A 23,710-nucleotide genomic window follows, 5' to 3' on the forward strand; every position below is an offset into this window, starting at 1 on the left:
CTCTCTCTCTCTCTACTGCATACACACACGTGCGCACTAGCTTTTTCTCTCGCGCTTTGCTCACACATCTGACAGTGATCAAGTAGTAGGCACACGCACACTACTCCCACATCAGGCATTAGACCTCTGTTTTACCATCCGACACTCGTTTAGTCGTATCTGCTGGTTAAGAATAGATCTTTTTTATCTACTTTTATCTTATTTACTTTACAATATTTTGTTTATTTTATTAATAGATATCAACTGTGAAAATGGAAGATATTATAAATGAATACCTGCAGCAAGTTAAGCTCTTGGAAGAGGTCGAAAGATTATTATTTTCTGCTACAAGTACAGTTGATTTATCCACTGTAATACGATGGAACCATCAATTTCTTTTAACATTAAAGACATTTCGTAAAGTTTTGAGTAATAAAAAGCTTACCGTTCAAGAACGACAAAGCATTATATGTACAATCGGAAAAATAGAATGTATGAGAGCAAGACTTGAAATTATGACTAGAAGAAAAAGCGGTGCTGAAGTACAAGTAAATAAACAAAATACTGTCACTGATCGCGTGCGTTGGATTGATATGGATAACGCCTTTGAAAACCGCATGAGGACTGCTGTTATAGCAAATTTGACACATATTGATATAATTAATTTCCTACGAGACTCTGCAATATTATTTTCACGAAGAATAAAAAGTATGATGTACTCAAATGATAAAACTTTTAAAATTAACACTGTTTTATCATGTAAATTTACAAAAACATGTGTAGAGAATAATGAAAATGTCAAAGAAAAAGAAGGAGAGTACATTGAGACTAAATATTTCAACACGAAAAATCATGAAATTTTATCTACAACATTGTTAAACAATTGGTTCAAGTCTAATGTTATTGAACCTCTACTCACAGATATTGAAGAATTTCAAGAACGTGATTCTGGTTGGACTCTACATTCTATTGAAAACATACAGATAAATATAAATAAATTTAATCCAATGCGTGCCGGTAGCTCTTATATACCATTACCAGCATTCATAGAGAAAAGGAAAGCATGCATAAATGTTAAAAATTATGATAACAAATGCTTTATATGGGCAATTTTATCTGCATTATATCCAGTAAAACATGGAAATCATTCTAATATATTGAATAGTTATATTCAGTATGAAAACATTTTAAATATGAAAGGTATTGAGTTGCCAGTATCATTGAAAAGTATCCCAAAAGTTGAAAAGCAAAATAATGCAATATCAATAAATATGTTTGGTTTAGATAACAAAGATATTACACCTCTCTATTTAACATCATGTAAAAAGAGTAATCATATCAATCTTCTTTTACTCACAAATGATAATTTAGATGGTGGTGATGTTGATGAAAGTGATGAGTTTTTATCTCAATCACATTATGTATACATTAAAAGTCTGTCACGTTTAATCAGTAATAATTTGACAAATAGAAAAAAGAAACTCTATGTTTGCAATAGATGTTTAAATTTTTTTTATAAAGAAGATGACTTAATAAAGCATGAAGAGCATTGCAAAATATTAAATAAATGTAGAATTACACTGCCTAATGAAGAAAATAGTTTGATAATGTTTAAAAATCATCGCTACAATGAAAAGTTACCTTTCATAATCTATGCAGACTGTGAATGTTTGTTAAAACCAATAAGTCAAGATGAAAAAACAAACACGCAACCAATACAAAGTCATGAAATTTATAGTATAGGTTACTATCTGAAATGTAGTTACAACGATTCACTATCAAAATATGCCTTTTATAGAGGACCTGAAGCGTCAAAATGGTTTGCTGAACAGTTAAGAAACATAGAAAAACAAATAAGTGATTTATATGCGAACCCTTTACCTATGCCAGTTCTATCTCAGACTGAGTTAATAGGTTATTATGATTCAAAAACGTGTCATATTTGTAAAAAATTGTTGAATGATGATGCAAAGGTGCGTGATCACTGTCATCTCACTGGAAAATATCGAGGACCTGCACATGCTACCTGCAATCTAAACTATCAAGATTCAAAAATAGTTCCAGTTGTGTTTCATAATTTATGTGGTTATGATGCACACTTTATTATTACTGATGTATCAAACAATTTTCCAGGACAGATTGATTTACTACCTCTGACAACAGAAAAATATATTTCATTTACGAAGCATGTAGAAAACAGCAAAATTAAGGTAAGATTTTTATATTCATTTAGATTTATGCCTACATCACTTGAAAAATTAGCATCATATCTTCAAGATGATTCAATTGTTAATAAAGAATTTAGTGATCTGAGTACGACACAAATAAACTTGCTAACAAGAAAAGGTGTTTTACCCTATAAGTATATAAGCTCATGGGAAAAACTAGAAGAGTGTAAGTTGCCTGAAAAAGAGGATTTTTTCAGCATTCTCAATGACTCATCGATATCTGATCGAGATTATGAGCATGCACAAAATGTATGGAGTACATTTAATATACAAACACTTGGCGAGTACTCAGATCTTTATATGAAGACTGATGTTTTGCTGTTAGCAGACGTTTTCGAAAATTTTCGAGATCAGAGCATGAATGTTTATAATCTAGATCCTGCTCATTATTACACTACTCCAGGCTTTTCCTGGGACGCTATGCTCAAACATACAGGTGTACAATTAAAACTTCTAACAGACATTGACATGGTACTTTTTATAGAACGAGGAATTCGAGGTGGTTTGAGTCAGTGCTCTAATCGGTATGCAGTAGCTAATCATAAGTACATGCTTGAAAAGTATGATAAAGATAAAGCAAATGAATACTTGATTTATTTAGATGCAAATAATTTATACGGATTTGGGCTTTCACAGTGTCTTCCGTATGATGAATTTCAGTGGCTTGAAAATTGTGAAAGTTTTGAATTGTTTTCCATCGCATCAGGCGCTTCTCATGGTTATATTTTAGAAGTAGATTTAGATTATCCTCCTGAAATACACGATGATCATAATGATTTACCATTCTGTCCAGAACATGCAAAACCTCCGGGACCTAAGCAGGAAAAACTTTTAGCTACACTTCAACCTAAATTCATTATATTGCTCTGCAACAAGCTCTTTCAAACGGTCTTCGACTCGTTAAAATACATAAAATTCTAAAATTTAAGCAGTCTCCCTGGCTCAAATCATATATTGATTTGAACACTAGTATGAGGGCAGTAGCAAATAATGAATTTGAACAAAACTTTTTCAAACTAATGAATAATGCTGTATTTGGCAAGACCATGGAAAATATTAGAAAACTAGTATGAGGGCATGTATGAACACTAGTATGAGGGCAGTAGCAAATAATGAATTTGAACAAAACTTTTTCAAACTAATGAATAATGCTGTATTTGGCAAGACCATGGAAAATATTAGAAAACGAGTTACAGTCAAACTAATGAGTAAATACGATGGAAGATATGGTGTCGAAGCTCAAATTTCGAAGCCAAACTTTCACAGTTGTTCCATATTTAATGAGAATCTAGTTGCAATACAGTTAAATAAGACTGATATACTTATGAATAAGCCAATCTATGTTGTAGTTTTAGATCTCTCCAAGACACTGATGTATGATTTTCATTATAATTATATACGGCAATTGTACAAAGATAATTGTAAATTATTATACACAGATACTGATAGTTTTATATATGCTGTTAAATGTGATGATTTTTATGAAGATATGAAGAAGAATATTCATAAATTCGATACATCAGATTATCCGGCAGACAATGTCAATACTTAATATGCCATGTTTTAATAAAAAGATCGTAGGACTTATGAAAGATGAATGTAATGGTCAGATTCTTACTGAATTTGTTGGATTGAGAATTAAAATGTACAGTACACGTGTTAATAATCAAGATAGTATGAAAAAAATCAAGGGTATCAAAGCTTCAGTTGTAAAGAAAACCATTGAATTTAATGACTATTTGGACTGTCTACGAAATTCACGTATTCTATAAGATCCAACTTCACAAGGTGGAGACCATTAGATAGAGGAAGATTGCTCTTAATCCTTACGATGATAAAAGATTTCTTCAAGATAATACTACTGATACGCTTGCCTGGGGGCACTATAAAATATTACAAAATGGGTAAGTTCGAATTATACACATACGCACATATTTCACGTAAAATTCAATTTAGAAACGTCTGATTCCAGCAAAGAGAAGCGTGTACGATTCAAGGAAGAACCAACCATACACTTGATGTATAAATGGAAATTTGCGCATCATGAAGCTCGATGTGGCAAGTGGGAGCAGGTTGCACGCGATCGAGAACGTTTTAGGAGAAGAATTTTACAAATAAATGAAATTATATTGCCAGTACTTGTAAAAAAATTGAAGGAAATGTAAATAAATGAACAATAAATTTTACATCAATTATAATTTATTAATGTTTTCTTTTTATTACATATCATTTTTATTAATCCAACTGTTGTGAGTATCGTCAAAACCTAACCATTTTACATAAACTCTATCACCACTTTTTCTTAAAACTTTCTCAATCAAATAGACATCTGGATATTTAGTCTTGAGAAGTTCTTCCTCGTAGAATCCTCAAGCTATTGGTTTGTCTTGATAATCTTTTAGATGATAAGTATAGGGCTTCGTAGGTGAAACTCGCGTTATTGTAAAGACTTCAGTTGACCAATTGGGTGTATAGCCCTTATCGAAAACCTCCTTGATTCGGCTTACACGTACTTTATCTCCAATTTTAAATTTAGCTCGTTTAAACAAATTTAGGCTGTTTGACTTTTTCCTATTAATTCGATTAAGAATACGATTAACTTTGCTTTTGTCTACTTCTGCAGGCTTTATTCCTATTGTCCGATGTCGACTATTATTATACTGCAATGTTAAATCTTGTAAGATATCCAACCATTTGTAGCTACCACGCAGACTAAATAACTTCCACATCATGCTTTTTAGAGTGCGATTAAAACGTTCACAAACTGATGCCTTAAGATTACTGTAGGTACAGTATAGATGAATTTTATAACTTTTCATTAGTTTGTCAAAATCTTTATTGTAAAATTCTTTTCCACGATCTGTTTGCAAATTCTTAGGCACTCTTTTTTGCAATAGTATTGATTTCATAGCTTGAGTTACACATTTTCCAGTTTTTTGTTTCACTGGCACAGTCCAAGCATACTTTGAGAATACATCAATAACTGTGAGCAGGTACTTAAACCCTTTATTTTACTTGGCATATGGAATCATTTCAACAAGATCTACTTGCCAAGTTTCATCGATATTTTTGCTGAGAAAAGAACGACGTGGATAATTACGTCGAGCAGGTTTATGAAGTTCCTCTACTAGTCCTGCTTTCATTATAATTTACAGGTTTATTTATTCCAGAATCCAAGATTTGTAATTTCTCTTGCAAATCTCTAAGCGTTTTATTTATTCTAGAAAATTCTGTCTCAGTATTTATAATTTTATCATTTACTAGACTCTCCACTTCCTGTAAATCTTTTTCAAATTTATCAGCTCTTTGTTCAATCAACTTTTTTACAGACTTTAAATTTACACCATCATCTTGATCCACAGCATCATCAACATAACACAGTTTTCGATTCTCTAAATCAAAATTTCCATTACTAGTCAGCTTGAATCCTAGTCCAGGCGGTCCTCGAGATGTGCCTGCAAGGACTAGTTGACGTCCAAACACATCAATACTCATTTCGATACTGAGTTGTTACAAAATAATTTTAGCTTCACGAAGCTCCTCAATGATTGATTGTTTTTCATTGACATGGTTATTAATGCCAGCAGATGTTTCAGCTATAAGTAATCTTAAACGATCTACAAGTTCATTTGGATCATCCCAATAACGGTATTCAGTATGAATATTTTTATGAGCGATCTTATATGACATAAGCCCCTTACCACTTTTACCAACCTTGAGAATTTTACTCACAAAATCAGTATATTTCTTACTTGCATTTTCACGAATATCTTCCTTTGAATTATAGTATTTTTTGTGTACATTTGTGTCTTTTAAAATCTTAGCATAATTCTTCTTATCATTATCAGTGATTATCAAAACTTATAGGAGCATTTCCAATCATTGGTTTATTATCATGCATGTTTCGCACTCCATATACTGTATCTAAGGCTCGTGTTTGTCCCTTAAGCAACAATCGAAGTTCGGTTGAGCTTCATCAGGTGATACGACGAGATCGTGTTCACCGAACGATAAGTATTTAATACCTTCTAGAGGCTCAACAAGTTGTTCCAAAAATTTATATTTAGGCTGATTCAAAGATTTCGAGTATACGTAAATATTTTCAAATCTCAAACCATTAGAATGAATGATTAGAGATAAGAGTGCGTTCGTTTTACCACAATTAGACGGACCACAAAATACTGCTCTTATACTGTTAGGTAGCAATTTTCCATGACGATTGTGTTGTTTTTTTTGCTGCTGCTGGGTCAAAAGATCGAAATTAACCACTGGCAACTTTGCTGCCTGCTTCTTAAGATCCATCATGCTTCTTAAAATTTCATATCACGACTGACTCGATATATTATAAATATGAGCATTTATAGTACCCTCAGTCAGTCTCGCATTAGCTTGTTAAGAGCTAGCATCATGCATCAGAAAAAAGGTACAGGTTTAGTGAATACATTGATTAACAAATTACCCATTGAACTTCATGTGCCTGGTTATCAGTACTGTGGTCCAGGTACTAAACTTGCTAAACGTTTAGCTCGTGGTGATTCAGGAATAAATCCTCTAGACGCTGCTTGTAAGGAACACGATATTGCCTACTCAAAAAATCCTGATAACATTCAAGAGAGAAACGCAGCAGATCAGATTTTAGCAGAGAAGGCGTGGCAGAGAGTGAAATCTAGAGACGCTGGTTTGAAAGAAAAAGCAACAGCTTTTGCTATAGCAAATACCATGAAGTTAAAATCAAAGCTTGGTTTGGGTGTTGGAAGAGGAGGAGTAAGAGGAGGTGGCAGGCGTAGATCTAATAAACTTAAGAAAACGATTTCAAAGAAAAAGATTACACTGAAAAATTTTATCAAGTCAATGGGAAAACCTATCATTCCTGGCAACGATTCTCGCTCTATGATAAAGTCAACACTAAAGATGGCTCGAGAGCATGTGAAAAATGTTGGTGGAAAAAGTAAAGTTAATGTTTCACGCATATTGCCTGTTCCCAGCAAAGTAGGTGGCTTTCTTCCAGCACTTATCCCACTTTTTGCTGGTCTTAGTGCAGTAGGCTCACTTGCAGGAGGAGCTGCGGGAATCGCTAAAGCAATAAATAAAGCAAGTGCTGCTAAGGAACAAATGGAAGAGCAAAAAAGACATAATGAAAAAATTGAAATGTTGACACTCGGTAAAGGACTGTTTCTAAAACCTCATCGTAAAGGTTTCGGCATCTTTCTGAAGAAGAAGAACAAAAAGTGTAAAGGAAGAAAAAAAAACTTTGATGAAATAGGATTGCCTAAACGTGCACTTACCGACTACGATCTGCTCAAATATGTAAACCTAATGAATATACCAAATTTTCGAAGAGTTTTTATGAGAAATGCTCTGCCCTCAAACGGTTGTCGAGCCAGAGAATCGGCAATCATTAATCTGGATGATGCAAGTGGACCTGGCACGCATTGGGTAGCTTATCGAAAAATTGGTAATGAGGTTACATACTTTGATAGTTTCGGTGATTTACAACCACCACGAGATCTTATGAATTACTGGAAAGTATCTCAAGTTATGTACAATTATCAGAGCTATCAGGAATTTTAAACTTTCATCTGTGGTCATCTCTGTCTGAAATTTCTCTGCAATCAGCTCAATCGTAAAGATAATTTTTGTCTATATAAAAAGAAATCTACATGAATGATTTGAATTAGTCTACTCAAGATGGTTGTTGAATCAGTGACTCTCAGCCTTTCCGGCACCTCCTCAATCCTTGAGACGCACTATTTTCCTCCAATAGAACTCGATTCGGATAAGCAATACAGTCTTGGACTTGTTGAGCTGCTAACTTTTAATTCTATACCGAACGTCGATGAAAACTGTAATAAATTTTATGTTGGTCAAGAAGTAATTGAACTACCTACCTGCAGCTATGAGATTGAGGATATTGATCGAACTCTACAAGGTATCCTCGATACTCGAGGTATAAAAGTTAGTATCAAACCAAATAATAATACGTTACGAAGTGTTATTATGTGTAGTCATGAAATAGATTTCCGACCGACTGACTCGATTGGTCGTCTACTAGGATTCACTCCAAGACTTTTGAAGCCCTATATAAGTCACAACTCAGATTTACCAGTAGCTATTCTCAAAGTGAACGCTTTACGAGTTGAATGTAACATTACGACAGGAGCATACATAAATCAGCAGAAAGTTCATACAATACATGAATTTTTCCCAGCAGTTCCGCCAGGCTATAAGATAATCGAAGTACCTAAACAAATAATTTACTTGCCAATATCTGTGAAAGTGATCGATCACCTACAACTACGCATAGTAGATCAAGATGATGATTTGGTTAATCTCCGAGGTGAAATTATTACAATTCGTCTACATTTAAAAAGCCATTGAAATGGGTATTGTTTTTAATGCTGACAAAAGCTATATTAATAGCTCAGTATGTCGTCAGACAGTCAGTCAGCAACGAGTGATCAAACACATCAGAACAGTCAGTTTCTACAAAGTCTCGGTCTCAAAGTGCGTGGTGGAGGAAGAACGGGACCTCAAGCGAGAAAAATACTGAAAAATAACTTGTACGTTTATCTGTTGTTGTTGTGTGCCTCAGAAAAATGGAATCAGTTCTTAACGTACAATCCCCTGTCATCTTTGATGAATCTGTCTCGCATTATGAGGTTCATGCACATCAACCCTATACCTCACTTGCATTCAATAATAGTGATGAAATTCGGATAGCTATACAACATCAAGATTTGTGTGTTCTACCATCAAAAAGTTCTCTACATATTTGTGGAAAGATTACTAGACAGGATGGACAAGCAGTACAACACACCCTTTTTGTGAACAATGCTATTAGTCATCTCTTTGAAGAAATTCGATATGAAATGAATGCCATAGAGATTGATCGATGTAAGAACGTTGCTGCTACAACCCTGATGAAAGGTTACACATCTTTCTCATTTAGTCAACTAAAGTATCTTGAAAATTCTGGCTGGACACCTATTACTGACGTGGGAAATATAGCTGATAATAATGGAAACTTTGATGTGACAGTTCCTCTATCAATGATTTTTGGTTTCGCTGACGATTATCGCAAAATCGTTGTAAACGTTAAGCATGAACTTATTCTCACAAGATCGAGAAATGATTTGAATGCTGTTTTGCAAGAGGCTTTAATGGTGGACGGGAGACCGACATATGAAGAATTCAAAATCGAGATCAATCGTATAGAGTGGCTTATGCCCTACCTCATGCTGTCAGACCGACGAAAAATACAACTATTTAACTATATTCCAAAAGATATACCGATTTCGATGAGTTTTCGTTCATGGGAGTTGTATGAGTATCCAGTACTTCCAACAACCACGCAACATGTATGGACTGTAAAAACATCGAATCAGCTAGAAAAACCACGTTTTATCATTCTCGGTTTTCAAACAGGGAGGAAAGGAGTACGAAGACAAAATGCTAGTCATTTTGATCATTGTAATATTAGTAATATCAAACTTTTCCTCAACTCTCAGAGTGAATGAATATTTTGATGCATTTATTTATTAATCTTAACCTTTAATCCTACAAATCCTATTCCAAATTATCTATCACATCCCAGGTCGATAAAGTAAATTACCGATGCTCACTCTGAGCTATGGAGGGGGGGGGGTCGGTAACGTCGACAACACTGGTTTATGGTGGGCGCCACCGCTGGCAGCATGGTCGATATGCAATGCTCTGTCGGTAAAACAGGGATCTACTAATATGAGTTACCATGCGTCGGTATTTGGTGGCCCAGAACCCGCTTGGCCCAGTAGCCGTGCAGCCCCTACTACTTTTTACGCATCATTAATATACTACTTTTCAGAAACAATATCCTTTCTAACATGGGATAAACAATACAATTGCTATGAAATACTGTATGAACTTATAAGTTATAATAAAGCTGATATTTTATGACATGTAATATCAGCAACTTTTATAATAATAAAATAACTTTTTTAAAGTAATTCCTTTGGATGATTATAGAAATTACAAAAATGAACCGTCGAAAAGTAAAGTACTAATTTACATTAACAACGTCTCCGAGAACAACTTTGTTTAGTTTGTTGAAGAGAGTAAGTACTTTGCTAGTTACTGTTTTTGATGTAGATCTTGTTGCGTCAGAGGAAAAAATGTTGCAAAATTTCATTTGTACAAATTCTAATAGATGTTATGAGCATCTGGATATGGTCGGTTAAAAACAAAGTACAGTGAAATTAAAAATTGCAGAGCTTCAACGTAGTTACTTGCATACTCAATAATATCTTTATTTAATATAATGATATATTCTGATGGTTCGTTATCTGAAATTTGAAGAAGTTATTATGGAATGATACAAAAGAATAAAAATATAACATAAATAAATAAAAAAAATGATAATACGAAATTTACCTATGATACATAATTGTGGACCTGGATTTTGACCTGTTTCGAAGCTCTCCGTACCTGCCTGCAAAAATATGATAATATTGAATAAATAATAACATAGATTATTTTATTTTGTGAAATAAAAATAATTTCAATAACTTACAGGACATCGAATAATCAATGTATCCAATTGTTCTTTGAAATGTTTGCTTCAAAAAATTGATTTTCCTCACTTGTATCGGTGAAATTTATGTCTGTCAATCTTTTCATAATCCCATAAGACAAAATTCTGGGAACGTCATCTTTAATATTAACAGCAATTTCGTCTATTGTGTGACCAGTCAATTTTTCGTAATGCCAAAAAATAAATGGTTTATGTGTAAGACATGGCCATACCTCACGAACTTAAGGTAATAAATATTTTTCTTTACTGATGTCATTTAAAAACAATCTTTGAGTTACGTATGAGTTACAAAAATTTACTTTGATTACTTCTAACATTGGAGGATCAGTTTGATCGTATAAGTTATAAGATAATAACCATACTCTTTTTTCTTCTTGAGTTGTCTCGTCTTCATTTTCTGGTAAATGGTCAGGCTGCCACTGACTACATCCTGCTTGGATACAACTCAAGCTCTTACGTTGATTAATTGGAACCTTAAGCTTTTGGTTGGGTTGTCTGAACGGTGGGGCCGATTACTATTATTATTGTAATTCATCATTTTCCTGACAGTATTTTCAAAGCCTTGACCACAGCGCTGTCCATTTCTTAATTTTTCTTCAAAACTCTTTGGGTAAAAATGCTTTGCATAACACACATTACTGTACTCGGTTACTTGATATCAAGTATGCTTTTACTGCTTTTGTGAGTATTGCATACGTATTGAAATGCATAGCTAGTATAGAAAAACCAATAGCTATAGAAATATGATCATAATGTAATTATATTATGCTGTAATGCATTAATTCCAAAACTAAATAAGCACATTTTCATAAATAACTTACTTTGGATCATATTCAAGTTGACTCCTTTTCAACTCTATCCCTTGGCACTCGCTTAGCAAGAAAGTGGGTTGCGATGGTGCTCTAAGTGTATGTCAAGTGTGTTCGATGATGGACCTTAGTAAACATGCCAATATTCATCAAGTGTAATAAACGACGCTTATCCTCACAGTCTTCCTAGACCATCAAAATACAGCACAGCTTCCGTCAAACTATATGAGTAACATTTAATAAATAAATGAACATATATACGTATGTTATAATCAAGATAAAGTATTATAGAAAGATGTGAAAATTTCTTTACAAGGACCTTTATAGAGAAGATTTGATAAAGTGCTCAAGCACCAATCTTCTTGCTGAGCAAGTATAGAAAATGATAAACTTGATATGAATCATCAACGATTAATGACAAGCTGAGTATTCTAAAAACAAAAAGATTTTAGAGTTTTATTAAATGTGTACTAATATATAAACGCAATAGAATTTAGCATTGAACTTAACCTACAAAAATTTTCAGAATATCGCATACCGGCCTGCGATACATTTCTTTACACTATTGCATAATAAGAGCACTAAAATAAGCACACTTACTTGTAAACTTTATTTAGTTGCTGGTAAAACTCGATCAGAAATCAATAAATTGTGCAATAACGCACGCAGCTAGCCCATGCGCCCAAGCCATCAGAGGATTTCTTTCTTTTCTACGAACTTACGATGTTCCGTTGTGTATTCACTAGGTTTTCTAGATTTATTACTAGTATTTTGCCGTTTTACAAATATTTGTAAATTTAAGACGTTGGTAACAGTGTGTGAGTAGTAGATTTTTTTCCACACATTCTACACATGCAGATACGCTTACTCGCACATACATACACGCACATTATATACACACGCATACTCTAAATCCCACAATATTGTTCCCTTTTACCCGCTCTATTTCCTCTGTAATTTTTTTTGGGAGTCCAATTATAATAATCATAATTTGATTCGTCTAATTGATCGTAATAATTTTGTTTCTAAAATAAAATTAATAAATATGAAATAGTATGTAAATTGTATCATTTAAATATAACGTAAAATTAAATGAATTTTACCTTAATGTATCTATAAGGTTGGTAATTTTTGTAGATTTTTCCTTTATTATTTAAATTCTGTTTTCCTTTTATCTTAAATTTAATGAGATAGTATATATTAATATAATAAATATATAATATATAGAATATTAATTTAAAAATATAATATTAAATACCAATTTTAGATTTTTGTAACAAATATTGCAAATTTTTTGATCATCATCATTGGAATCTTCATTATTTTGAGAATCACATTCCCAACATTTGTGGCCTTTAATTTTGAATTTTTCTTCCTGAAATTATGTATAAATTAAAATGTAATTAATAAATAATAGAAATGCTATTTATATTATAGAAATCTTAATTATTATTATAATTTATTACGTTCTCCTCCAACGCTTTGATTCGGTCCAAAAGATTCTTTTTTGTATTATCTTCATCATTTTTTAATTTAATTATAGAATCATCATCTTTTTCGATCTCTGACTTTTTTTGCTAAAACATTACCAATATTTATATATTTGTGTACATTATGGTATGCAAATTATGAATATTACATATACATAAATTAGATTTAAAAAAATATATTATTTGATATAATAAATATTTATCAAAGTTAGTTTACCTGATCTTCCAAAGCTTTTAATCGATTTAAAATTTCTTCGGAAGCATTATTATTTTCTAATTTTATTGTAGAAAAATTTTCCTCTTTTTTTGTTTCGATTCTATTACTCTAAAATAATACAAACTTATTAATTTTAATCATATCGTTATTTTATTCATTAACTAGGTCTTATTTCTGTTACAATGCCGCTACCCTAAGCGGGTCTTGGGCGTTGTCGTCCAGATCGGACGGGTGGGTGCCTATCACCACTACACAGCGCGTCCTTAGGTTTCGGATAGAGGAACAGCCCCTGAGAAAGAGGTTAGCTGCGAATAAATTGAATAAGCAGCCGCGGACAGCCGATAGGAACAGGCGTGGGTGTGATGAGCTCACACTGTCGAACGCATTCATCTAGAAACACTACGCAAGCACCACAACAACAAAAACACTTGACATTATCTCTTATCTCTCAATCTATCTCTTTCATCACACATTGCAAAAAGGGGCAAAAATCCTGCTGCCGAGGAGGATGCGGGAGCGATGACAACTGCCCGAAAGGGGATGTGTAGAATGATTCGTCTCCTGGTCTTACGCGGTAACGATGACAGCGAAGGCGCGCTGCCTTGCAGGGGGGCGTTAGGATGCGAGAATGAAACCGTAGTGTGTCTGACGGCGAATTGACACTGTCCTCGTCAAAGTCGGAAAGCTCTCATACTTAGTTCTAGAGAGGTATGGGGGTTATCACCTCTAGAACGGTGGACTCACCTGCGATCGGAACAGGATCCGAAGCGCGCGGGTTTAACATAACATCATGGCTCAAAAAAATCAAATCCGAACCAAAAGGGACTTAAGGGTCGGAACTTGGAATGTTCGCAGTCTATACAGAGCAGGTGCGTTTAAAGAACTCGTAAAGGAAGCTGATAGGTACAATCTAGATTTGGTAGCAATACAGGAATCGCGGTGGCCAGATGGCGGAGTACTAGCATCGGGTAACTTCACGTACCTGTATGGGGCCGGGAGTGGGGGATCTCTAGGCACCGGATTTCTCGTAAGCAAAAGCATCATACATTCGGTTGAAAGTTTCAAATCCGTCAATGATAGGCTCTCGTACATCATTATCGAAGGGGAATGGTATAGATATGTATTTATTAATGTACACTGTCCTACGGAGGACAAAGAAGAAGAAGCTAAGGATCTCTATTACGAAACTTTAGAGCAGGTAATCGACCAGTTCGCGTCTTACGACACAAGAATAGTATGAGGCGATTTCAATGCTAAAATAGGTAGGGAGGAAATGTTTAGGCCTACTATAGGTAAGGAAAGCCTGCACGAAGCCAGCAATGATAACGGTATTAGGGTCATAAATTTCGCAGCGGCAAAAGATCTTATAATCAAAACTACGTGTTTTAAGCACAAGAACATACACAAGGCAACGTGGACATCGCCGGACGGGGCCACACAGAACCAAATTGATCATTTCCTCATTGAAAAAAGGCGTCATACTAATGTTCCTGGCGTAAGGGCTTACAGAGGGGCAGATAGCGACTCGGACCACTTCCTAGTAGTAGCGAATCAAAATAGTAAGCGAGCAAACAAGGTAGAAAGCTTCGATATTGAGAAACTACGAGATAGAACAGAGCGAATTAGGTACCAGATAGAAATTAATAACAGGTTTCAGGCACTTGAAGAAGCAAACACATCGACGGAGGGGAATGACGAACCGAATAGCTTATGGGGGGACATCGAAAAAACGGTAAAAGAGGCCGCGAACAAAGTACTGGGTAAAAAGAAAAAGCCAAAGAGCAAACCATGGTTTGACGAAGAGTGCGAACTCTGGTTTGAAAGGCGCAAAAAGGCTAAATTAGATAGCTTACAAAATAGAAGCGATAGGACCGTAGAAGAGTATTCTAACGTAAGGAAGCAGATGAGCGCGATCTACAGAAATAAGAAGCGTGAGTATCAAAAGAATCTTACTAGGAGAATAGAAACTAACAGTAAGGAAAATAACCCCCGCGAAATGTACAGAGGGATTAACGCCATCAGAAAGGGTTTTAGGAGTAGAGCGCAATTGATGATGGACGAAAACGGGGACCTCGTAACAAATGACAACGAATTACTGTCGCTGTGGAAAAATTATTTCGATAAATTATTAAACGTGCACGAAAATAGCGAAGAATTAGGGGACGAAATTCACACTGCTGAACCCCACGTGGAGAAACCGAGCTACCAAGAAGTAGAGGCCGCGATTAAAAAACTAAAAAACAATAAAGCCTCGGGAAATGACTCTATACCAGCTGAGTTACTCAAATATGGGGGCGTCGAGCTCACTTTCAAAATCTATAAACTAGTATGTGCCATCTGGAAAAATGAAACAATACCCGAAAATTGGAAGGAATCTATCATTATACCGATTTTTAAAAAGGGGGATAAGACAGACTGCAATAACTATAGGGGTATTTCACTTTTAGCAACGTCCTACAAAGTTCTGTCAAACGTAATACAAGCTAGACTCACTCCATTCGCGGAAGATATAGTAGGAGATTATCAGTGCGGATTTCGGCGCAACAGATCGACGAACGATCAAATGTTTACCATAAGACAGTTGTTAGAGAAAAAGTGGGAATTTTGCGAAACCATACACCAATTATTTATAGATTTTAAAAAAGCGTACGACTCTATTAAGCGAAGCAAAATGTATCAAATTCTAGTACTTCTCGGTGTACCGAAAAAACTCGTTAGATTAATTCAAATATGTCTGAACGGAAGCACGGGAAAGGTTCGAGTAGGCGGTAATGTATCAGAACCCTTTATAATACGCGATGCTTTAAAACAAGGGGATGGGCTCTCTACGGTGCTGTTCAACTTAACGTTAGAGTATGCCGTTAGAAAAATGCAGGTTAGCCAGCTGGGCGCAACGCTTAATGGAACAACGCAGATACTAGGCTACGCAGATGATTTGGATATACTGGGGGATTGTAGGGAAACAGTAGCAAGAAACGCGGAAATCCTCATAAAAGCGGTGGAGTATACAGGGTTAGAAGTGAGTGAATCAAAAACAAAGTACATGATTGTGGATAAGCTAGGCATCTGCAGAGGGGAGGAAGATCTCAGAGATGGGAATTTTACTTTTGAAAAGGTTAGCGAATTCAGGTATCTGGGTACGACCATAAAAGATAGAAACGAGATTAATGTCGAAATAAATAAGAGACTCCATTCGGGTAATGCTTGCTTCTACGCCGTGAGTAATTTACTTAAGTCGAGGCTGTTGTCTAAAAACGTTAAAATAAGAATATACAGGACAATAATACTGCCGGTGGTTCTGTACGGGTGCGAAACGTGGGCTCTCACTTAGTAGGCGGACAACCGTTTTAGGATATTTGAAAATAAAGTCTTGCGAAAAATATACGGGCCGCAGAAAGATGAGGAAACCGGGGAATGGAGGAGACTACACAATGATGAGTTACACAATCTGTACGCGTCACCAAATATTAACAGAATAATAAAATCGCGCAGATTGGGATGGGCAGGGCACGTAGCGAGAATGGGAGACGACCGTACGGCAGCGCGTGTCATGAAGGGCAGGCCGATGGTAACACGACCTCTAGGTAGACCTAGACGTAGATGGGAGGACAAGGTAAAAGCGGATCTAGTAAAAGTAGGACGGGTGGGTGTCGATCGGAGAGGTGCATCTTGGGTGGGGTTGACACAAGATAGGGCAGCGTGGAAGGCTTGCGTAGATGAGGCGATGAACTTTCGAGTTCCAAATGCCATGTAAAAAAAAAAAACAAGGTCTTATTTTTACAATAATAATTACTTTATCATCGTGAGAATTTGTTGTATCCGTGATTGTTTTTTTTTTTTTAGATTTAAAAGTTACTAAATTTCCCATTGTATCGTAGAATACAAGTTTAACACGACTGCACGATTCAACATGTACCTAAACACTGTAGAAGCTTATATACGCGTATTTGTTTTGCTGCTACAGCGTTGGACAACACAACATAATAGGAGCTGTCAATGTGAAAAGGACGCATACTTTAAATTCTTACCTCAGTATAGTATATTGTAAAGTATGTACACCAGTGTAACATCTAAATTATCGTATAGAATCTATCATCTACGCATTAATGGATTATATAAATAAAGGATGAGCCTTTATTTTTTGACGGTTCAAAGCAAGTTTGCGGGAAATATAAAAAAACAATAAATATTATGCTTTATCGCGAGGAGGGACATTTTGATTTAATTCTAAACTTGGTAGGCGTGCGAAGTTGGATGTATTTTTGTGAACCGTGTAATTATGCACGATGAAACCCGTTAGTCTTAATAAAAAGCAAAAGAGCCACCTTGAAAACTGCTTTGCGTTTTACGATTTCGAGACTAGGAAAGAACAAATTACAGAAAATAATAGTACGTATAATTAATTAAAACCGGTATTGTGTGTAGTGCAGCTATGTTGCGACGCGTGTTACAATGAAAAAACGGCCTATTCGTGCTCTTTTTGCGGGGATCGTAAACATATATTTAATGGCGTAGATTGTGTCGGTAATTTTTTAAAGTTTATTGTCCGTAAAAAAACACGTGGTTGTACCAATTTTATTTGTATAGCGCACAACGCAAAAGCTTTTGATGCACAATTTATTTTAAAATATTTAGTTGATAATGGCGAGCAACCGGACGTTATTTTGAACGGGCGTAACGTTATAAAATTGAAAATCGGAATAGCGCTGTTTACGATTCATTAAATTATATACCATCGAAACTGTCGGCTCTACCGAAAACGTTTGGTCTTAATGCTGATGTTAAAAAAAGGCATTTTTCGCATCGTTTTAATACTATACAAAACGCCGACTACGTAGGTGCATATCCATCGGCTAATATGTATTCTTCTGACAGAATGACTGTTCAGAAGCGCACGGAGTTTTATAAGTGGTACGCGACGATACCGCCTGATTCTGTATTCGATCTGAATAAAGAATTATTCGAGTATTGTCAGCAAGACTTTACATTTTTTTTTAATTTTTAAACGAAAAATGTTTTTAGATATTGCAAATGTCGATCCATTTGCCGAGAGCGTGACACTTGCCAGTGCGTTCGCGCGTATTTCGTAAAAATTTTGTACAGCATAACACGATCGGTCTTACTCCGACGAATGGGTATTTGCGCGCGGAAAATCACTCTAAAAAATACATAGAGTGGCTTTTGTGGGTAAAGCGTGATATAGGCAGGGACATAATACATGCCGGAAGATCTCGCGAATATCGCTTACAAGAGGGCCCCCTCGTTGATGGATTTTTGGAGATAGACGGAAAAAAGGGCCGGGTTTATCAGTTTCACGGGTGTTATTGGTACGGGTATGAGTGCTGTTTTACAAACGATTGCGCGTGTGTTCTTTCTGACATAACGGCATTTAGACAACGGTTTGAAAATACAAATATAATGTCAGCAATAATAAAATCATACGGTTACGAGTTAGTTGAACTCTGGGAGTGCGATTTTGACAAGACGTGTCATTGTAATGCCAAGTTTAATAATTTTATCAGCCAGCACCCATCAGCAAAGAACATAATGCTAAACCCGCGTGCGACTTTCTTCGGAGATCGCACAGGAAACGTCGTAACTCTAGCTAGAGCGAAAGCTGGCGAGCAGATACGCTATCTCGATGTCTGTTCGCTATACTCATATATCTGTAAAACAGGTAACTTTCCGATCGGACATCCAAAAATATATGTCGGAAATATGTGTCGCAAGCTAGTCGGTGATAATTTCGAGCTTTTTACTAAAAACGTCGAGGGCCTTGTGCAGTGTGAGATACTTCCGCCGCGCAATTTATTTCATCCGGCATTACCTTTGAAACTGCACAATCGCTTACTTTTTCTACTGTGTCGCTCGTGTTGTGAAATGATAAATCAGGATGACTGCGATCACAATAACGAGAATGATCGTATTTTGTCAGGGACTTAGGTCGCGTTAGAAATAAATAAGGCGTTAGAACACGGTTATGTACTAAAAACGATACGATTATTTGGCAGTATGAGGTTACAAAATACAATCCGGCAACGCGCACTGGCGGTTTATTCGCTTGGTATATTGATACTTTTTTTAAAATTAAGCAGGAGAGTTCAGAATTTCCTGTAGATGTTGTAATTGAGCGGAAAAGCACACATACACGGAGAGAAATGTTTCCGTTAAAATTGCTATACTTCTCACTATTGAGGAGACAAACTCGACCTTCGAGCAAATTTAGTAAATATACGTGAAAAATTAATATGTACGTACGAAAACAATGATACTCAGCGTATGAAAATATGCTGTGTATTATAGTAAAAATTGTACATATACTTTTTGGTAGTCAATATAGTAAAATTTAAGTAAGTTTGTTTCAATTATGTGCAGGTTAGTTAGCAAATATCATTGAAAACAGAGAAGGGATCGCCGTGACAAAGAAATACCGCGTCTAGTGACCGTCATAATTTATTGATGGCGCGAAAAACCTATCCGGCGGCCGGCCGCGTAAACACGTGCTCGATCGCGGACCTCGCGGTAGTGTGTGCACTGATTTGGCAGACTCGGACGCTCGGCGGACTCACTTATTGTCGAAGAGGACTTCTCTATTCCTGCACTCAAAATCGTAAGCAAACATCTTGAATCTTATTTTAAGTTACTATTGCTATTAAGTTGCATGCCAATTGTTCAACTTTTTAATTTGTTTCAATGGTGCCAACGATAAAAAAAACTAACCTATAAATTGAGGTTAGCTTTTCAAAAGAAATCGTTGCTAAAGCTAAGTGCAGTATTATAATTGAAAAAATGTGCAACATGTGGGTTTTTTTATTTGTTAGTGACTGAAGAATGGAACAAGGAGAGGTAAGGACGTTATGTAGCACCGAGTATGGTTGCATGTATGGATTTGTATATACGTGTTGACAAAGGTCAAGGTAACTTCATCCACAATCTAACATTTCCTTCTCAATGTTCTTTTTATATCTGTGTAAAGCCAGTTAGTTAATTCTAGTTAATATAAGTTCTAACTTTGATTCGACTCTTTGTTAATTTAAGTATTATATAAATAAATTATTATAGAGCCAGGTGGGTCTGACTGAGAAGGAAGTCGACGAGACGCTTGCTAACCAGGAGGTAGACGACAAGCTGGTTGAGAACAAGGAGGCAGTCAACAGTGGACCAGTGTTGGTCGTCGCTGTGGAAGCAGATGTCCCAGTTGAAAATGCCCAGGCTGGAAATGTCGAGCATACTCCTGTTGAGGGGACAGATGCAGCAGCAGCGAATGTTGCTCAAGGAGAAAATGCAGTAGCTGATGAAGCGAGCAATTATATAAGCACAGTATGTATGATCTTGAGATTTAATCAACAGTTATATGATAGAATTTTAATTTTATTATTCGTTTCCCTAGGATCTCCTTGTTTTACTATACGTACTATGTTTTAACAGAACTTTGACGAATATTAAAAGCTCAAATCTGTATATTTCAATAAACTAATTAAATTTTTACTTGTAGGGACTCCTGCAATATTTGAAAAAAACAACAATAGGTAAAGAAATTTTGAAATCATATGAGAAGAAAAAAGACAAGGGGATTCTACCAAGCACCATCAGATCCAAGCTTGTACGTCTGATCATTGCGAGAGAGAGAGAGAGATTGGCTTTTGAAAGATGTGACTGAGACTCAGCGACTTGAGAAATTTGTTTAAAATAAATTTCTATTTTTGCTTCCAGTTACGTAAAAATACTGCAATTGTTTCCTTTTTTTTAGGATCAAACGACAAAGGTTCGAGATTCTAGCTAATGAAGTAGCGCATCTTTTCAAAGGAGAATCTGCACTGACATATTTTGTGCCATTTATTCAAGAAGGAAAATTTAAAAATATAGCTAGCGGAAAGCTATGGAACCACTATAATTATGCTAAGGAATGCATGAGAAATGCAGATCTGTTAGCAAGGCGAAAGAAGAAAGATATCGAATATGTTGCGACTGAAGGAGGTAATTTTAATACGTCGCTTGGAATAGTGGAGTATACAAGTAGTGTACCGAAGCGGTCCTGCACGACGTCACCTCTGAGCATGACATACTGTCGTACCGTGAGCCTTCCCGAGCGACTCGACCTTCCGGCCCGCGGATGTATTGCATACCCTTCTTATCACGACTCGCTTCTCTGTAAAAAAAACGAAATTGCGTGTCCGGAGCGAAAAAAGAGTATCCTACTAGAGATGTGTAAATCCGATAGAAAATTTGTAGCTGCACTGTGAGCCTATAAACACTCGCGTAAATACGCTGCATGTACACGCACGCATGTACATAGAAAAAGAAAGAAAGGGACACGCTGCGGTCCTCGGGATAAATTCAGGCGCGCATACCGAGCACGGTTCTCGAGATCTCTTATTTGACTGTTGCGAAAACAAGTTCAGTCCCTCATTATTTTCACATGAAGCATGCGATGTTCTTATTATTTTCTTCATCGAAAGATCATGCGCGCTCGAATATTACATCATAAAAAGTAGCAGCGTAAAAAGCGAGGACCACCGATTGTTAATTTTTCGTCATCAATCTGCAACTAAAACTATACGTTCATATCTCGCACTCTCTCTCTCTCTCTCTCTCTCTTACGCATATGCGCAGACATACGACAGTTTTAAGCCCTACAAAAATATATTTTCAGATGTTCAAAAACTGAATTGGCTATCCTCGAACTTAGAGCCATGGGACCAAGTTGAAAAGTTATGGCAGGAATCATTTGAGAGCAGGCGGATGGTGTTGAAAAACCTACAAATTCATGAGTATATTGAAAAATTTCCCTGTCTAAAAACACAAGCTGGAAAGCGAATGGTGAATATTATATACATATATGTTTGTAAATCAAATCTTTTACTAAAAATTATTGTAATAGTTTTTATTAGATTTCAAAAGACTGTACCCCAATGAAGATTTTATTGAAACTAGCAAGTGGAGTAATAAAATAAGACCGTGTCTTGTAGAACATTTAGGCAAGGTCAATTTCAAGTCGGTGCATGAAGCCGCATTACTTGAGGCTCTTAAGTCAAATGATTTAAGTGAAGGTACTTAGATTTAATTTATATTCATATTTTAGTTATTCATACGTCTAAATTTTTTGCCTTAGAAAAACAAAACTTTGTAACGCTCTATTTATTACCACATATAATTCCAACAAAACGAAGTGGTAAAAGAAAGAAAGATAACGCTGAACCTGTGGAAAGACCTCATCGCTTATCTTTACAAGAGAGAAGAGAATCATTCATTTTAAATGTCCAGGTAATTATTGTACAAACTCGCCTTCGTGACGCTTCCGAGCCACTTGATTTATATTTCAAAATATTGATGTTATACATTACTTAAATATTATTTTAATTATTTATATAGACAGCCAACGATGTCCAGACACGTATAAACGACTTAAAACAACGCTTACTGAGAAGTAAACTGACATTTCAACCACTTATCGTTGCTGTTGGACCGGAAACAAACATCGAGAAGCTTTATGTAGCTGTCAACGATCAATTGTATTCGATTAATTCCATTTTAACTGCGATAAAGCTAGCTATAGCAGTATTTTTTTTTGGACATTTTTACAAAGGGTTTTCACTGATATTAAGTTACCTACAGATATACTAAACATTCAATCGAATATTATTCTTGGTCACATTGAAGGTATCTTGGAACAATAAATTAATAACAATGACGATAACGTGCATATATTGTTCAAGTGAGTACGCAAATTGCTTTTTATTATTTGATCATATTGCAGAATCACATCGATGTGAAACTAATTTTTATTGTATTTTTAACGATTGTAATAGAGTGTACTCGCAATTTCATTCATTCAGAAAACATTTTACACAAAAACATGGATCATTTAAATCTAGCTCTCTTTGTACGTCAGTATTAAATAATGATATCGATAAGGAAGAAAAAGATCTTCTAGTTACTAATTCAACTTACACTGTGACTGAGAATACTATTACAGATCTTAGTTTTAGTGATTCGGAATCGGATGACGAATCAATAATTTACGAAGAGAATATGTCTGAACAAATCAACGATAAGGCTGTGACAGATAACTCACCTCAAAGGTACAAAAGTATTGTAAATGACGCGTGGTTAAAGTTTACTGCTTCTTTAAGCTGTTTCTTCTCTGTTTGACCTTGAACTGACCTTGACCCTGACGTGATGGGGCCAAACTGATTCCGGATTCGGATTCAGCGACCGAAAAAACATAAATGAATGGCATTTTTATTTCTTTTAACCATTTCTTCTCCGTTTGACCTTGAACTGACCTTGAACCTGACGAGATGGGGCCAAACTGATTCCGGATTTGGATTCAGCGACCAAATAAACATAAATATATAGCATTTTAATTTTTTTAACCGTTACTTCCCAATTTGACCTCGAACTGACCTTGAACCTGA

The 23,710-nt window shown here is 35.5% G+C and overlaps 3 protein-coding genes and 1 long non-coding RNA gene across 4 annotated transcripts; 3 read left to right on the forward strand and 1 right to left on the reverse strand.

The window, feature by feature from the left end:
* Window positions 1-251: 251 nt before the first annotated feature.
* On the forward strand, window positions 252-3,128 carry LOC116415884. The gene has a single exon (XM_031921478.1). The coding sequence runs from the start codon at window positions 252-254 to the stop codon at window positions 3,126-3,128; it is 2,877 nt and encodes a 958-aa protein (XP_031777338.1).
* A 451-nt stretch (window positions 3,129-3,579) lies between these two features.
* Window positions 3,580-4,405, forward strand: LOC107981673 (protein phosphatase 1 regulatory subunit 15A-like). The gene is made up of 2 exons (XM_031921493.1): window positions 3,580-4,111; window positions 4,164-4,405. The coding sequence occupies exons 1-2, from the start codon at window positions 4,039-4,041 to the stop codon at window positions 4,370-4,372; spliced, it is 282 nt and encodes a 93-aa protein (XP_031777353.1). The 5' UTR covers window positions 3,580-4,038; the 3' UTR covers window positions 4,373-4,405.
* Window positions 4,406-10,205: 5,800 nt separating this feature from the next.
* LOC107981613 lies at window positions 10,206-12,004 on the reverse strand. Its single transcript, XR_001729486.2, has 4 exons — window positions 11,598-12,004; window positions 10,756-11,509; window positions 10,617-10,674; window positions 10,206-10,528 (listed from the first exon to the last, which is right to left on the reverse strand). It is a non-coding gene; the product is annotated as an uncharacterized LOC107981613 (long non-coding RNA).
* Window positions 12,005-17,311: 5,307 nt separating this feature from the next.
* On the forward strand, window positions 17,312-23,426 carry LOC116415892. Its single transcript, XM_031921497.1, has 5 exons — window positions 17,312-21,269; window positions 21,946-22,112; window positions 22,174-22,342; window positions 22,405-22,556; window positions 22,665-23,426. The coding sequence occupies exons 1-5, from the start codon at window positions 21,203-21,205 to the stop codon at window positions 22,914-22,916; spliced, it is 807 nt and encodes a 268-aa protein (XP_031777357.1). The 5' UTR covers window positions 17,312-21,202; the 3' UTR covers window positions 22,917-23,426.
* Window positions 23,427-23,710: the final 284 nt, after the last annotated feature.

This window comes from Nasonia vitripennis (genome assembly GCF_009193385.2).
Source record: "Nasonia vitripennis strain AsymCx chromosome 1 unlocalized genomic scaffold, Nvit_psr_1.1 chr1_random0012, whole genome shotgun sequence".
Lineage (NCBI taxonomy): Eukaryota > Metazoa > Arthropoda > Insecta > Hymenoptera > Pteromalidae > Nasonia > Nasonia vitripennis.

Excerpts from the sequence above, each read along its gene's own strand:
- LOC107981673 (XM_031921493.1), top strand. The coding sequence starts at position 4,039 with ATGATAAAAGATTTCTTCAAGATAATACTACTGATACGCTTGCCTGGG. Across the intron at positions 4,112-4,163 it reads TATAAAATATTACAAAATGG|AAACGTCTGATTCCAGCAAA; the intron begins GTAAGTTCGAAT and ends AATTCAATTTAG.
- LOC116415884 (XM_031921478.1), top strand. The coding sequence starts at position 252 with ATGGAAGATATTATAAATGAATACCTGCAGCAAGTTAAGCTCTTGGAA.
- LOC116415892 (XM_031921497.1), top strand. The coding sequence starts at position 21,203 with ATGAGAAATGCAGATCTGTTAGCAAGGCGAAAGAAGAAAGATATCGAA. Across the intron at positions 21,270-21,945 it reads ATATGTTGCGACTGAAGGAG|ATGTTCAAAAACTGAATTGG; the intron begins GTAATTTTAATA and ends ATATATTTTCAG. Across the intron at positions 22,557-22,664 it reads CATTCATTTTAAATGTCCAG|ACAGCCAACGATGTCCAGAC; the intron begins GTAATTATTGTA and ends TTATTTATATAG.